Source organism: Terrapene carolina, unplaced genomic scaffold (genome assembly GCF_002925995.2).
Source record: "Terrapene carolina triunguis isolate 2854851 unplaced genomic scaffold, T_m_triunguis-2.0 Scaffold139, whole genome shotgun sequence".
Lineage (NCBI taxonomy): Eukaryota > Metazoa > Chordata > Testudines > Emydidae > Terrapene > Terrapene triunguis.
The window spans coordinates 15,018,554-15,032,914 of record NW_020664490.1 but is presented as its reverse complement, the minus strand read 5'-3'; the positions used below and the strand labels follow the sequence as shown (position 1 = coordinate 15,032,914).

Sequence of the window (14,361 nt, the reverse complement as noted above, 5' to 3'; positions counted from 1 at the left end):
CCCCCCCCCCCCCCCCCGGAGTGTCCTCTTCTTTTAAAGTTCAAATATGGTAACCCTAAACATGACCATCTCTGTGAACCTCTCATTGTCTCTTGAGAGATGAAGCCCACCCTGCTTCAGAGATTTCAGCCTGGGGCCTTAAAACCAGGGACAGCAGGATGGGCTTCTGTCATAGCACCATACTTCTTCACCAAGGCCCACTCACTTTCCCTTCAGTCAGTGCCTGTCCCATTTGGCTGAGTGACAGCTAAGTGGCTGTGGGAAAGACAACCATCTACAAATACCCCAAAGGAAGAGGCTAGTTAGAGTGCTGATAACTTTTTTTAAATTAGCATTTACCTGGCATACCACATAACTGTATTAATTGTAGGAAACTGACTTTTTAGTGGTGTCTGTTTTATTTAATGTGGTAAAGCAGGGTATAATTAGGTGCAGTAGGATGAAATTAAAAGAAACATCTTTAGGCTAACTAGAAAGAAAAGCTTCCTGAAAATGGAATCCATTAGGCTATAGAATAGTCTTTTTAAATAAGTGCTGGAAACCCCATTGTTTGGGACGCTGAACGAAACACTGGAAAAGGTGCTGTAGGGAACCATCTTGCCTGGACAGTGGAGATGTACTGGATGATCTCATAAGGTGTGTTCCAGTTCTGTCTTCTGTGGTTTACTAAAACTCGGACACCCCTGGGGAGATGCACAGTGCAATGCAATATTGGGCAAGGAAAGATCAAAAGTGCCCTGGTATCTTCATTGTCCACACGAAAGCAGGTACACTTACGTTTTCAATATCTCATCTGAAAGATTCCTGCACAGTAACTGCCCGGGAAATTCGATTTTTTCTATCTCTGAAGGAATTTCTGTGGTTCCAGGGAACTACAGGTCATCCTTCATAGGGTGTGTCTAAACTGCACGGTCCTTATGTTTATACTGCACACCTCCCTAGCACAGGTATAAATAGCAGTGTAGATGGGGAAGCACTGCTTAGATGAGTAAAGACGCCTGAACCCTGTGGGTATGTCCCCTCCACAGCTCTCTACACTCCCAAGCAGCGCCTACCCCCTCTACACCACTAAAAGTAGCAGTGTAGCATCCCGCTGTTTCCCTATTGCATGGAAGACTCTGGCAGCAAGGAAAGGCTCTGGCAGAGGGAGGAAGCAGGGAAAGGCTCCAGTAGCAGCAGCAGCAACTCCCCTCTGCCAGAGCCTTTCACTGACACCTGTAGCTTCACACCGCAGCATGGGAGCAGCCCACTTTTCACTGCAGCATGTAGCTACATGCTGCCACTAGTGGTGTGCCGTGTAGGCATAGCCCTAGAGAGACCATGAAGCCATCTCCTCTCGCTCAATAATTAAGTTGAGTCACTGAAGAAAATCAATTACTTACTTTAGTGTTCAAATTCTTATTTCCTCCTCTGAATAGTTCAGGGTAATACTGCAGTCGCTGTCTCCTTGATTCTTGATTTTTGATCTTTCTTTAGACGTGCACCCACAGCTACTTTCCATGACAGTAAGCACAACATTGTCCATGTACACTTTGACGCAACCAGGGGATGGTTATTGACTTCCGGGACAGACAAGATTATTAAGGTAAGACTAAGAAGACTGCTTTAGTTCATTTTCTGTCTTTTTCCATGTCCCTTCCTCCTCCCACATGGTTTCAGGCCTAAGTCTCCCTTTCCTGCCAATGACAGACTCATGGTCTAGAGAATTTTCTCATACACTGCTGTTTCTCACCAGGTATTTTTCACAGCCATTCAGAGATTTTCTGCCCAGTAGGGATCATCAATGTCCTTCCATTGGGAGTTGCTCCTTCCTTTCACAAGCAGGTGCCCTCTACAATGGAATTGTTCCACCAGGGAGTTGGTACAAAATTCTCTTGAATGTCACCCTGTTGATCAGAAAATTATGCTGATGCAACACATTCTCCTCTCTCATAAGTGTCTGGCCTTGTCTTGCTGCCAGCATGGCAGAGGGTCAGAAGACCTGTTTCAGATTAAACTGGTCATTCTGCGCGTGGTATCCACCAGGCTGGCTGGGACACTGTTTTAACTGACTAATTTTACACCTAAGTCAGTAAGTTCTTTTGCAACTTTCCATCTGAGTAAGGACACTACTATTTCAAACATATGCTATCTATTGTAGTATTAGTACTAACAAGGGAGTTGGTAAGAAAAAAATGTGCAATGCTAATCTGAAATGCCAGTTTCTTCTTTGAATGCTTGTTCATGTTCATTCCATGTTAGGTGTGAATGCTCGTCACATGCACTGGTGCCGGAAGTTTTTCCCTCAGTGGTATCCATAGGCGATGGCCTCTGGTGCCCCCTGGAGTGGCGCGTGTTTGCTGCAGTATAAGGGGCGCCACTGGCACCCTCCAACCTTAGTTCCTTCTTACCGCCAGTGGTGGCACTGGAATGTTCCTTTGCTTTGGCAAACCTTTCCTTCTGTAGAACTGTTCGTTGCGAACCTTTCTATTGTACGTACTCCTTATGGAGTCGGCGCTGACACAGACACTGGAGCAGCCGAGATTGGATTCCGCACCTAGCATCACGGCATCGGTGCAGAGCGCCCTGCGGGTACTTTCGTCAGATGACAATCCACCTCCCTGGCATGACCCAGTAAAAAGAGGAAGACTGGGAGAAGTCGTTCTCCTGATCACAAGGGCAAGGAGAGGGCAGGAGGCGAGCCTAGACCCACGAAGGGTGGCTCATCGCCTCCAAGTGAGAGTCAGGCCCCAGCTTCAGTTGTGTGGGTTAGCCCATCTTAGCCCATCACAGGATGCATCGGCCACTCCAGATAGTGGCACGGGAGTCCGGTACCTGGCAATGCCATCAACCCAGGAGGCCCTGCAGGTGGCGCAGGATATCTTGTCCCTCCCGGTGCCGTCCGCACAGGCGACAGTAGCTCCCAAGTCAAGGGGTAAACTTGCCTTTGGATCACCACCTCAGTTCCCGTCAGTGCGGCATTGCTCTCCACCTCAGGGAGTGTCCCACCGGTGCTCGCTTGCGCAGAGCCACCACACCTCGGACGTAGGGCTACCTACCAATTGGAGCCCTTGGTGCCGGTCTCTGGACTCGAGCCATCGCTCTGTGGGCTCTGAGCATTGGTTGCCGATGGTATGGCGTAGGCCTACTGAGGCACGTTCATCCCCGTGACCCCGGTACCAGGAGCGTCACTCGCCTTTGGATCGACGCCACTTCAGCGGAAGCCTCTGTCGGGACTCTCGGTACCAGTCACCAGCCTATAGTCAGAGGTCATTGTACCAGTGTTGACGCTCGTCGTCGTGGTGTCGGTCACGCTCTTGCTCCCGCTCTATGGACTGGCACCGGTCGGGAAACATTTGGCGTGGATCGCCAGGGTACCATTGCGGATCCACCGAACTCTGACGCCGGTCACCAGGATCTCGATGCAGTGCATCGTTGCCCACATACAGATCCCATTCGGAGCATGGCAGTGGATGCAGCTGGGACCAAGACGCCCGCATTGATGCGGTCCCAGTCTCTGGAATATGGCCCTCCATCCTCAGGTTCTGAGTCAGACTAAGAACCCCTGCAGGTGGGCCAAGGTCCTCCATTGGCACTGCCAGCACTATTGTGGCCCCAGGGTCAATGGCCCATGCCATGGCACCCTTGGAACCCATGCGGGTTCACGTAGCCACCCCAGGCCATAAATCGGTGTCGCGAGTCTCCATCACCCTCTGCCATGGTCTCCCGCCCACCTGAGATGGAGGCCCCTGGGCATGGGACCCTTTAGGTGCAACAGACTGGGGAAGAAGGCCATGCCGAGCAGGGCACAGAGGCAGTGACTCCTGCTGTACCTGCATCCTCTTCCTCATCCCCTGATGAGGCCATCATTGGACCCCCGCCTACAGTCCCCCAGGACGACGCCAAGGCTCATCAGGAGCTTTTGAGGAGGGTAGCCTCGAACTTGGGGCTAGAGACAGAGGAGCTAGAGGAGCCCTCGGACACCCTATTCAACCTCCTCAGCTCAGCAGCCCCACCTAGAGTCACGCTGCCAGTACATGAAGGGGTGGCAAAAATTACCACGGCCCTCTGGCAGACCCCCTCATCACTACCCCTTATTTCCAAGTGTGCGGCACGCAAGTACTGTGTGCCTGCAAGAGGGTATGAATATCTTTATACCCACCCTGCCCCAAACTCGTTAGTAGTGTCTGCAGTCAACAAACAGGAGAGCCATGGACAACTAGGGGCTACTCCCAAAAATAAAGAGGCGAAGAAATTGGACCTTTTTGGGAGAGAGGTTTATTCGTCATCAAGCCTATAGCTGAGGGTGGCGAATCATCAGGCCCTATTGGGCCGCTATGATTTTAATATTTGGCAATTGATGACCAAATTTGCCGATTCCCTCCCGGAGGACCCCAGAAAAGAGTTCCAGGCCATCCTGGAAGAGTGGCAGGGAGTGGTGAGGGTGGCACTGCAGGCAGTCTCGGATGCGGCTGATTCTGCGGCATGGACCATGGCTTCAGCCATAACGATGAGGAGGGCGGCGTGGCTACAGTCCTCGGGCTTGTTGGTGGAGGTCCATCAGTCCATCCAGGACCTCCCCTTAGATGGTCAAGCCCTGTTTGCGGAGAAAACAGACAATAAGCTACACAGGCTGAAGGAGTCGCGCACTACGCTTTAGACCCTGGGCCTATACACCCTAGGGCAGCAGAGGAAGCGGATTAAGCCACAGCCTCCACACCAGCAGCCCAGTCAGCCTGGCCAAGAGCCCTTCCAGAAGAAGGACAAGGGCTACAAACGCCGTCAGGGCTAGCAGCCCTCTACCTCGACACAGGCCGGCTCTTCCTGCTTCCAGCAGGGGTTGAAGCGGGTTTTGAGGGTGCGCTGGAGGGTGACATTCCAGCCACTGTCCTGGATCCTGCCCCCCTTTTGTTCTCCAACCGCCTTTCTTTTTTCCTCCCAGCCTGGGTGTCTATAACTTTGGACCGTTGGGTCTCAATACTGTGGCGCAAGGCTATACCCTCCAAGTTTTCTCCCTCCCTCCCATCCCTCTTCAGGGACCCCTCTCACGAGAGTCTACTGCATAAGGAGGTGCAAGGCCTGCTACAGGCAGGGGCTGTGGAAGAAGTCCCCCCTAGACCTCAGGGGCAAAGGGTTCTACTCCTGCTACTTTATGATCCCGAAGGCCCAGGGAGGTCTAAGGCCCATCCTGGACCTGCAAGACCCTCACAAGTATCTCAAGAAGTTAAGGTTCCACATGGTCTCCCTGGCCTCCATCATCCCCTCCCTGGATCTGGGAGACTGGTAGCCGCCCTCGACTTGAAGGATGTGTACTTTCATGTAGTGATCTTTCAAGGACACAGTGCACTACCAGTTCGCAGTACTCCCCTTCGGCCTGGCAACGGCATCAAGGGTGTTTACAAAATGTATGTCGGTGGTGGTGGCTTATCTCAAGTGTTGGGGTATCTTGATCTACCCGTACCTCGATGACTGGCTGGTCAAGGGTAACTCCAGGTCCAGGACACCATCGCGATGCTGCTGAACACATGCAGGAGACTGGGCCTGTTGATAAACAAGGAAAAATCAACATTAGTCCCTGTACAAAGAATAGTTTATCGGGGCAGTCCTCGACTCCTCCAGGGCAAAGGCGTTTCTGCCACACGACAGACTCATCGCCGGAGTCTCTGCATTCTCTCTCACGACGGCCAGGGTCTGCCTACGGCTGCTGGGCCACATGGCAACGTGCATGTACCTCGTTCGCATGTGATCCTCCAGATGCGACCCCTCCAGCAATGGCTGGCTATGGTCTATGCCCAGTCCATTGGAGGTACTGACCGCGTTGCAGTGGTGGACTAACCCCGGAATAGTCCTGGATGGATCCCGTTCTGTTACCAGATTTGCCCATTACTTTGGGGTATGTTCATTTATTCAGGTTACTCTTCTGGGGGGGGGAGGGTGTTCTGTAATTCTTTCAACATACTGTTTGTGTCACGTGTGTTTTCATATGGCACTCTACTTCTGCCTTCTGCAAGTCTCCTCCCAGTGGAGCTATCCTGCAAGACCTAGGTTCCCTAGGGCTGGGTTCCTCCAGACCCGAACACAGACACAGACACACACTCTGAGCGGACCGGGTCAATCAGAACTTTCAAGCTGACCTCCTTATACATCCCTGGATTCAATGGGCTGGATGAAGCAGCACTTTCAAGCTGCCACCCTTATGTGTCCCAGATTCAGCATGGCCCTATCCCCACTCCCACATCACAATTGTATTGGTAGTAACCTACTTGATGAGCAAACCCCACAGTATTTTGGGCGCTGCAGGGATCTTTAGCTTAGGTAAAAGAAGCATTGCTGTAGAGTAAATGAGGGAAGCTAAAAACACAAAATAGTAAAGTTCAGAGAGAGAGAAGCAACCAGCTTAACCATAAAAGTTACTTATTGAATAATAGTGATAACCACACAAGGAGGGCTAAACCAACATAACATACATTATTAAAGGTTAATACCTAAGGTAGAAAGGAAAACAGAGAAAGAGGGGGGATCTCACCCACTCCATGAGGCTTGAACTGGGTCGGAGTTCCCAGGTGATGGTGGTAGCTCAGGGTCCTGAGTGCTGGAGACAGGCAGAGCCACCAGCACAATCAGTCAGGAGAAGATGGAGTCCCAGTGGAACTGATGCATAGTTTGGATCTAAGCATCAGAACACTTGAACATAGGTAGGGGTTTTTGTAGAGAAACAACAATGGTTCAAGGGAGAACACTAGATTTGTTTATGGGTAAACTGATGACTCAAGGGTTTTTCTTTAGGCTAGACAATAGGAGCTGATCACTGTTGGCTATGGGTGGTGGTTTCTTCCAGGGAGCTCACAATGCAACTAGGCTGCTTCAGTATTTTGGATATCAATCAAGGATTCATTACTAGAATTGGTCTGATAACTGCTGAGCTGGGTGTGGGCAGGCATACATTCATTAACATCTGGAGCCGAGATTCCCATGATGCAGTGCTTCCCTGCTTTTTCTGGTCCCAGAGTTCAGTGCGGTTCTCTGTTCTTCATTCTGTATGCTAATCTCTGTCTCATCTTTCATGCAGATGAGGCTAGGGGAGTTGTCTCTGCTCTCCATTCTGTATGCAAATGGAGATGTCTTAATCTTGTCACCCTTGTCAGGAGGGGTCTAGGTGTGTTTCCTAATGCCTTTCACTGCTCTCTGCAAGCCTTTTCTCTGATTGGTTTTGGTTCAAGCAGAGTCGGGGGGTGGGGTGCATGTCTTTCATGAGTCAGACAGGCTAGATACTGCGCCCTGGTTCCCCAGAGCTGACTGGTATCAGTTCAACAGCCCGCATCCTTCGGCGTCGCTGATATTGGATGCCTCGGACCTCAGCTGTGGAGCGCACCTTGGCACGATGTGGACACAAGGTACGTGGTCCACAGAGGAGATGATGTTGCATATAAATGTCAAAGAACTCAGGGAAGTTCGCCTAGCCTGCTGGGTTTTTCTCCTGCAGTTAACTGTCCGAGTGGTTCAAGTGCTGATGGAAAATACGGCCTCGATGTTTTACATCAACAGGCAAGGGGGAGCATGCTCATCGGCCTCTGTTAAGAGGAACTCCACCTATGGCATTTCTACATCCAGCATGTGATCAACCTCGAGGCCTATCACCTTCCTGGCATCAGGAACACGCTGCCAGATCGTCTCAGCAGGTCATTTTCTCACCACGAGTGGTTGCTCCACTCAGAAGTGGTCCAGATGCTCTTCCAGAGGTGGAGAACTCCCCGAGTGGACCAGTTCACCACCAGACAGAACAGGAAATGTCATCAATTTTGCTCCCTGCAGGGCCTTGGCCTTGCTTTCCCAGGTGCCTTTCTCCTATCCTGGTCGGGGGTCCTGATGTACGTGTTCCCACCCATCCCGCTCGTCAGCAGAGCCCTGTCAGAGATCAAGAGGGACAAGGCTCGAGTCATCATCGCCCCAGCGTGGCCGCGCCAGCATTAGTTTGGTATGCTGTTGGATCTGGTAGTAGCTCCCCCACCCCCGGGGCCGCTGCCCAACCTCCTGGACCTTCTCTTGCAAGACCACGGTTGCCTCCTGCACCCCAACCTCTCCTCCCTCCACCTCACGGCATGGATGCTGCATGGTTGAACCTGGAGGAGTGAGCCTGCTCCAGGGAGGTGCAGCAGGTCCTTTAGGGAAATAGAAAACCCTCCACTAGAGCGACTTACCTGGCGAAGTGGACGAGGTTCTCCCACTGGGCATCTGAGCGTAGCATCTCCTCAACACGCTCTTCTCTGCAGTCAATCTTGGAATACCTGCTCCTCCTGAAGAATCAGGGCTTGGCCCTCTCTTCTATTAAGGTTCATCTAGCCGCCATCTCAGTTTTTCATCTGCCGATCCAGGGTAAATCGGTGTTCTCACACAAGATGTCCACCAGGTTCCTGAAAGGCCTCGAAAGGCTCTTCCCTCTCATTAGGAATCCTGTCCCGCAATGGGATGTCAATCTTGTTCTCTCCAGACTCACGGGTCTGCTATTTGAACCCTTGGGCTCTTGTTCCCTTTCCCACCTATCGTGGAAAGTCGCCTTCCTTGTGGCAGTGACGTCGGCTTGATGAGTGTCGGAGATTAAAGCCCTAACCTCAGAACCACCTTACATGGTCTTCTACAAAGACAAGCTACAGTTGCGACCCCATCTGACCAAAGGTGATGTCTTTCTTCCATATCAACAAGACATCCTCCTCCCGGTGTTCTGTCCTAAGCCGCACAAGACCAATGAGGCAAGGCGGCTACACGCCCTGGATGTCCGCCATGCCTTGGTGTTTTACCTGGAGCATACCAAGCCCTTTCGCAGGTCGATGCAGCTCTTCATCGCGACAGCGGACAGGATGAAGGGCCTTCTGGTGTCCTCTGAGGATCTCCAACTGGATTACCTCATTGTGACGTCTGATTAAAATATAATTATGCAAGCCATTATTTCTACCACTGTTATATACTTGCAACGAATCTTATACAGAATATAAACTCGTGGCCAGAAGCGGTTAAACAGCTTGCAGGCTGGATGACTCAAAGCCGACTTTTAAAGTCATGCTAGAAAGGTATGCGAATGGTAATTAAGGCCCTTCATAGTAAATAGGCTAGAACTTTGAAATGCAAACCTGTGAAGTAATAAAAAGAACGAGGAGTACTTGTGGCACCTTAGAGACTAACAAATTTATTTGGGCATAATTGCGTGCATCTTGGATGCTACCCGTGTAAACAGACAGTTCCTGTCTGTCACTATAACTATTAATTCAGAGATCAAAAGGGAATATTAACATTTAGATGACTCTTGGGTGAAATGTTATTGTCTATATGTCTCTTTGAAGTTTGTGATAGACTGCCTAATGGATAAATTGCCCTATGTTAATTTGTGTAACTAATTACTGGTGGTAGTTAGAAAACAGAAGGTTACATCAAAAGCCTATTGTTTACCCAGGACTGCATGGTCAAGTGGATGCTAAAAAACTGTATAAAAGACCATTGGGTCCTGATTCTGTCATCTCCTATCTGCTTGAGGCTTCATACAGGAGAAGCTTGAGCTGTAAAGACTGAGATCCCAGTTCTAACTGGATCACCCTAAAATATAAACATTGGATTATAACCATAGGTTATAAGAGACTCTTTGCAACCACAAAGCTAACCATCTCTGCTGTGAATCTGAATCTTAAGAACTAAACTCATGTCTGTATGTAGATTGATCTTTTAACCATACTCTGTTTTTTACTAAATTTTAGTTTAGTTAATAAGAATTGGCTGTAAGCGTGTATTTGGGTAAGATCTGGAATATTCCGTAACCTGGGAGGTAATGTGTCTGATCTTTTGGGATTGGTAGAACCTTTTCTTTTATATTATGAAATAAGATTTTCAGAAATCATCATATTTGACTTGGGTACCTGGGTGGAGGTCTGAGGCTGGATCACTTTAAGGGAACTGTGTTGTTTGGACTTCTGAGTAACCAGTAAGGTAATAAAGAAGCTGTTTTTTATGCTGAATGTTTTATGGTGAATCTAAGTATTGGAATATCCACCAGCTTTATGGGGATTGTCTACCCCGTTCTTTGCAGTTCACCCTAATTGAGTGTCCACAGCTGGCCCCCACTTGGACCCCGGTCACTCATGCATCCAGACCTGTTACGAGGTGGCGCAGGTCCAACCGCCGCCTCTGGTGAGAGCCCACTCGATGAGCGTGCAAGTGGGCCTTCCTGGCGCATGTCCTCATTCAGGACATTTGCAGAACCGCGATGTGGTCTTCAGTTCACACGTTCACAGCACCCTATGCCATCACCTAGCAGGCCAGAGATGACGCTGGGTTTGGCAGAGCTGTGTTACAAGCTGCATGTCCATGAACTCCTACCCGCCTCCATTGGTACTGCTTGGGAGTCACCTAACATGAAATGGACATGAGCAAGCACTCGAAGAAAAGACAGTTACCTTTTCTGTAACTGGTGTTCATCGAGATGTGTTGCTCATGTTAATGTACAGCCACCGCAGTAATTAAATCGCATTTGCATGTCCACACTACGCTCGTGTCGGCGCCCAAAATACTGTGGGGTTTGTGTGTTGCTCATGTCCATTCCATGACCCGCCCTCCTTCCCCACTGTTGGAGTTTCCGGCAGTGAGGGGGTGGGGAGAGCCTGCGGCGCCCCTTATACCACGGCATACGTGCACCACTCCAGGGGGTTCCAGAGCCGGTCCCCTATGGATACCACTGAGGGAAAAACTTACGGCACCAGTGCATGTGGTGAGCACACACAGCTAACATGAGTTGCTCATCTCCATTACATCTCGAAGAACACCAGTTACAGAAAAGGTAACTTGTCTTTTATCTTGGCCAGTCCTGATTTCAGGTCACTGCCCATCCACGAGCAAGAAATTCATAAACCCAATCACTTCACTGAGCTTCATATGTGGAGCTCTGAGGTGGCAGAAATGGGAGGAAATAAAACAGTAACTTCTTAAAAAAAAAAAAAAAAAAAAAAAATCAAAACAGGTAAAGAATTGAAGGAATTGTTCTGTATCCTTGTGCCTGAAAAACTGAAAATATGTTAAGTGCTAATAAGTGGTGTACAACCTCAGTAGATTGCTAGGGTGGAATGTTTTTGTCTTAAGTAAATGTCTCAAATTTCATTTAAAAATACACTTTAAAGTTCTCATAGCACAAAAAATCATTGTACAAATTCAGTCTTCTATACACTACCCATTTGCCTTGACTGTTTTGTGTAATAGTGACGGAAGATAGATTTTGTCACCTGTGCAACTTAAAAATAATTCTTACACTGAAACCGTGGGTGCATCAACACTAGGAAAATAGAGGTTAGCTATCTAGATGTAGCTTATCTTGACAAAAGGAAAGGACTATAGCTCGTAGTGCTCATCAGGCATGTAAGCAAAGGTGCTGTGTTCTTGGTTTTATGTTTTTTGTTTGTTTCCTTCTCATAATGAAGGCTCTGTTGTTTAAATGAGTTAAAATGATGTCAAATGTTTTCAAACCTAATGCTTTTCTTTAACAGAAGAACACAATGCTTTCCCCTATGATATTACATGCATTCTTATTATTTTTAACAGTTGTGGGATATGACACCAGTAGTGTCTTGATGATACGTCAGTGGAACTTAAAAGGTGGTATTTACTGAAGAAACAGATTTCCTAACCCTAATCGTATTGCAGAAGATAAACGCTGTGTGTATATGGCAGATAAGGAAGGAGCTAACACATCTGTGATGATTTTTCAAGTCATCGGCTAGATCAAGGGTGAACATTTGCACGAAGACTCTATTTCAACTTTGTTCTCAAAATATCCGAGAAGGTATTTTTTTAACTAACGGTTTGTACGATCTGGCTATGTTCAGTTATTTTGAGTTTATCTGGAAAATCTGTGTGCAGTGCAATTTAGTTTTTATATTTCATTGCGTTGGTATACTTGTTGCTTTGTGTGGAAGGGTTCTTTGTTTTGTGTCTGGGCTTGTAAAAAAAAAAAAAAAAAAGTTTCCAATCTCAACACACTGTACAAAGCTATCAGAGTTCCCCAGAGAGAGTACCTATTTATTTGTGATGTTTTTGCTAACAGCCTCTTCAGTGGAGCAACTTTGAGCAAGACCTTGCACCTTTGCTTACTGCTTCGTAAAGGATCTGTGGAACTATTGCACCCTTCCGAAAAGGGCTCTTCCGTCTACTTGTTCTAGCAAATACCACCTTGAGATGATATTTTATTGTTGCATAAAATGAAATTCAGTTCCTTCTGTCTCTTCCCTTGCCACACAGGTTGCAAAATCAAGGGGCTGGGTTGCTTAGCAACTAATCTTACAATAGCTGAAATAGTTTTCCAGCCCAGAGCATTAACAAGGAGTGTCCAGACCAGTTTGAATTTGCTGAGGCCACAAAGGCTGATTCAAATTAAATTGACAGCAGCTTGTAGAACTGTGGAGTTGTATAAAAGGGTGTCTAAACAGGCTTGGTCGGGCCCAAACAAGCCCATTTCTTCCTCATGAAGCATCATGTCAGCATTTACGTCCGTCTCTTTCACTGGAGAGAATTTTAACTTTCCCATTCCTGCTCCCCACCCCGTTATTCATATTTATTTTAAAATTGCTGATGTTTTTTTATTAATCGTGTATGTGGTCCAGAAATAATGTTGCTGACTCACACCCATTGTCCTGCTGTCGCGTTTGGCAGTTTCTTTTTAAAAATAAAAATGATTAAGAAACCCACCCTGGCCCAAATGACCTTTTTAAAGGGATATTGTCAAGGTTCATAGGTGGGAAAATTGTCCTCCTTCCACAGGGGTCCCATCTGGAAGGTCCTTGCTTTCTGGATTCCTTGAATGTTTCGTTTATAAATAAATTATTGTGGCCATGCTTTGAAGAAACTAAAAGTGGCAAGACTGCAGCAGGTACTGCCAGACCTTTCATATGGGGCCACTATCAAGGTAGGCACCATGATCTGGGGACTTGAACACACAACTGATAATCAGCAAGTCAGTGGCACAAGCTAGGTCTTCCATGTGGCCTTGATGAAGTGACTTGCCCCTCTGTGTGCATCATCCCCCCCACTGTAAACTGGAGTGTAATGATACACACCCACCTTTGTAAAGCACATGGCAGGCTGTGGCTGTCAAGTGCTGTAGTGCTAAGTGTGCTAGTGCAGCTCTGCAAACACCTACTCTTGCCCCTTGCCTGCAGTAGGTAACCTTTTTTTTTTTTTTTTTTTTTAATGGGTGAATAAAATATAATTAGTTCTTCAGCCATCATCAGTTGTCCTAGTAAAGGGTGAGTGAGTAGGGGTGTGCGCGCGCCAGGGTTGGTCCAGCTTCCTGAAAATTCTGTGTCTTGCATTATTTACTCTATATGTATAGGTTTGCCAATCCTCATATTCTCCTTTTTAAAATGACCCCACTCTTGCTTTATTGGACATGCTGCCAAGTATCTGCTTCTCCTCTAAGCAGCCCATTTTAATGTATATTTTCTAACATGATAAAGACTTGGCTAAAAGAATGTTTTCCAATGTAAATGTTAATTCTTTTGCAAGCCATCCTGTTTTCACTCATGGTAGCTGGCTGCTGATTTTATCCTCCCACTGGAAAACCTTTCAAAGGTGGGTCATTACACCTGTTCCATATTATATGACTAAGGCTACACTTAAGTCATGGGTATTTTTAGTAAAAGTCATGGACAGGTCATGGGCAATAAACAAAAATTCACGGTCCATGACTTGTACTATATACCCCTAACTAAAACTTGGGCCGGGGGTGCTCTGGAAGGAGGCGGGCCAGGGCCACTGTGGGTGCTGGGGGAGGGCACGAGCGTGCAGCCTGGGATCCCTGCTGGTGCTTGGGGGAGGGGAGAGGGTTGGCGGGGCTGGCAGGCTCCCAGCTCCATGAAGCGGCCAGCATGTCCCTGCAGCTCCTAGGAGGAGGGGAGGGGAGGGGAGGGAAGGCCAGAGGGGCGCCATGTGCTGCCCCCCCTCATTCCCCCACGAGCGCCGGCTCTGCAGCTCCTGTTGGCCAGGAACTTCAGCCAATGGGAGATGCGGGGGTGGTGCCTGCAGGCAGGGGCAGTGCGCAGAGCCCCCTGGCTCCTCTGCCTAGGAGCTACAGGGACATCCCGGCCACTTCTGGGGATCCCCCCCCCAAGGTAAGCATCGCACCCCAGCCCTGAGCCCCCTCCCACATCCAAACTATTGTTGCTGCTGGGCGAAATCACAGAGGTCACTGAAAGTACCAGTATCTGTGACCTCCGTGACGGACACGCAGCCTTAATGATGACTGAAATTTTTTCTGCTGAAAAAACTATGCAAGATAACTCGGTGGTTTGCCAATGTCCAAATGCCTGTTGCTTAGCTGGAGTGAAACTGCTGGATTATGCTACTCCACAGTAC

General features: G+C 48.4%; 1 protein-coding gene across 2 annotated transcripts in view; it reads left to right on the top strand.

The window, feature by feature from the left end:
* The window catches only part of WDFY2 (WD repeat and FYVE domain containing 2), a 113,199-nt gene extending 101,318 nt beyond the window's left edge, over window positions 1-11,881 (top strand). For both annotated transcript variants that reach the window (XM_026653422.1, XM_026653423.1), the window contains exons 11-12: window positions 1,477-1,585; window positions 11,554-11,881. In XM_026653422.1, the coding sequence (XP_026509207.1) occupies window positions 1,477-1,585; window positions 11,554-11,583 (139 nt within the window). In that variant the 3' untranslated portion in view covers window positions 11,584-11,881. The remainder of the gene's footprint in view (window positions 1-1,476; window positions 1,586-11,553) is intronic.
* Window positions 11,882-14,361: the final 2,480 nt, after the last annotated feature.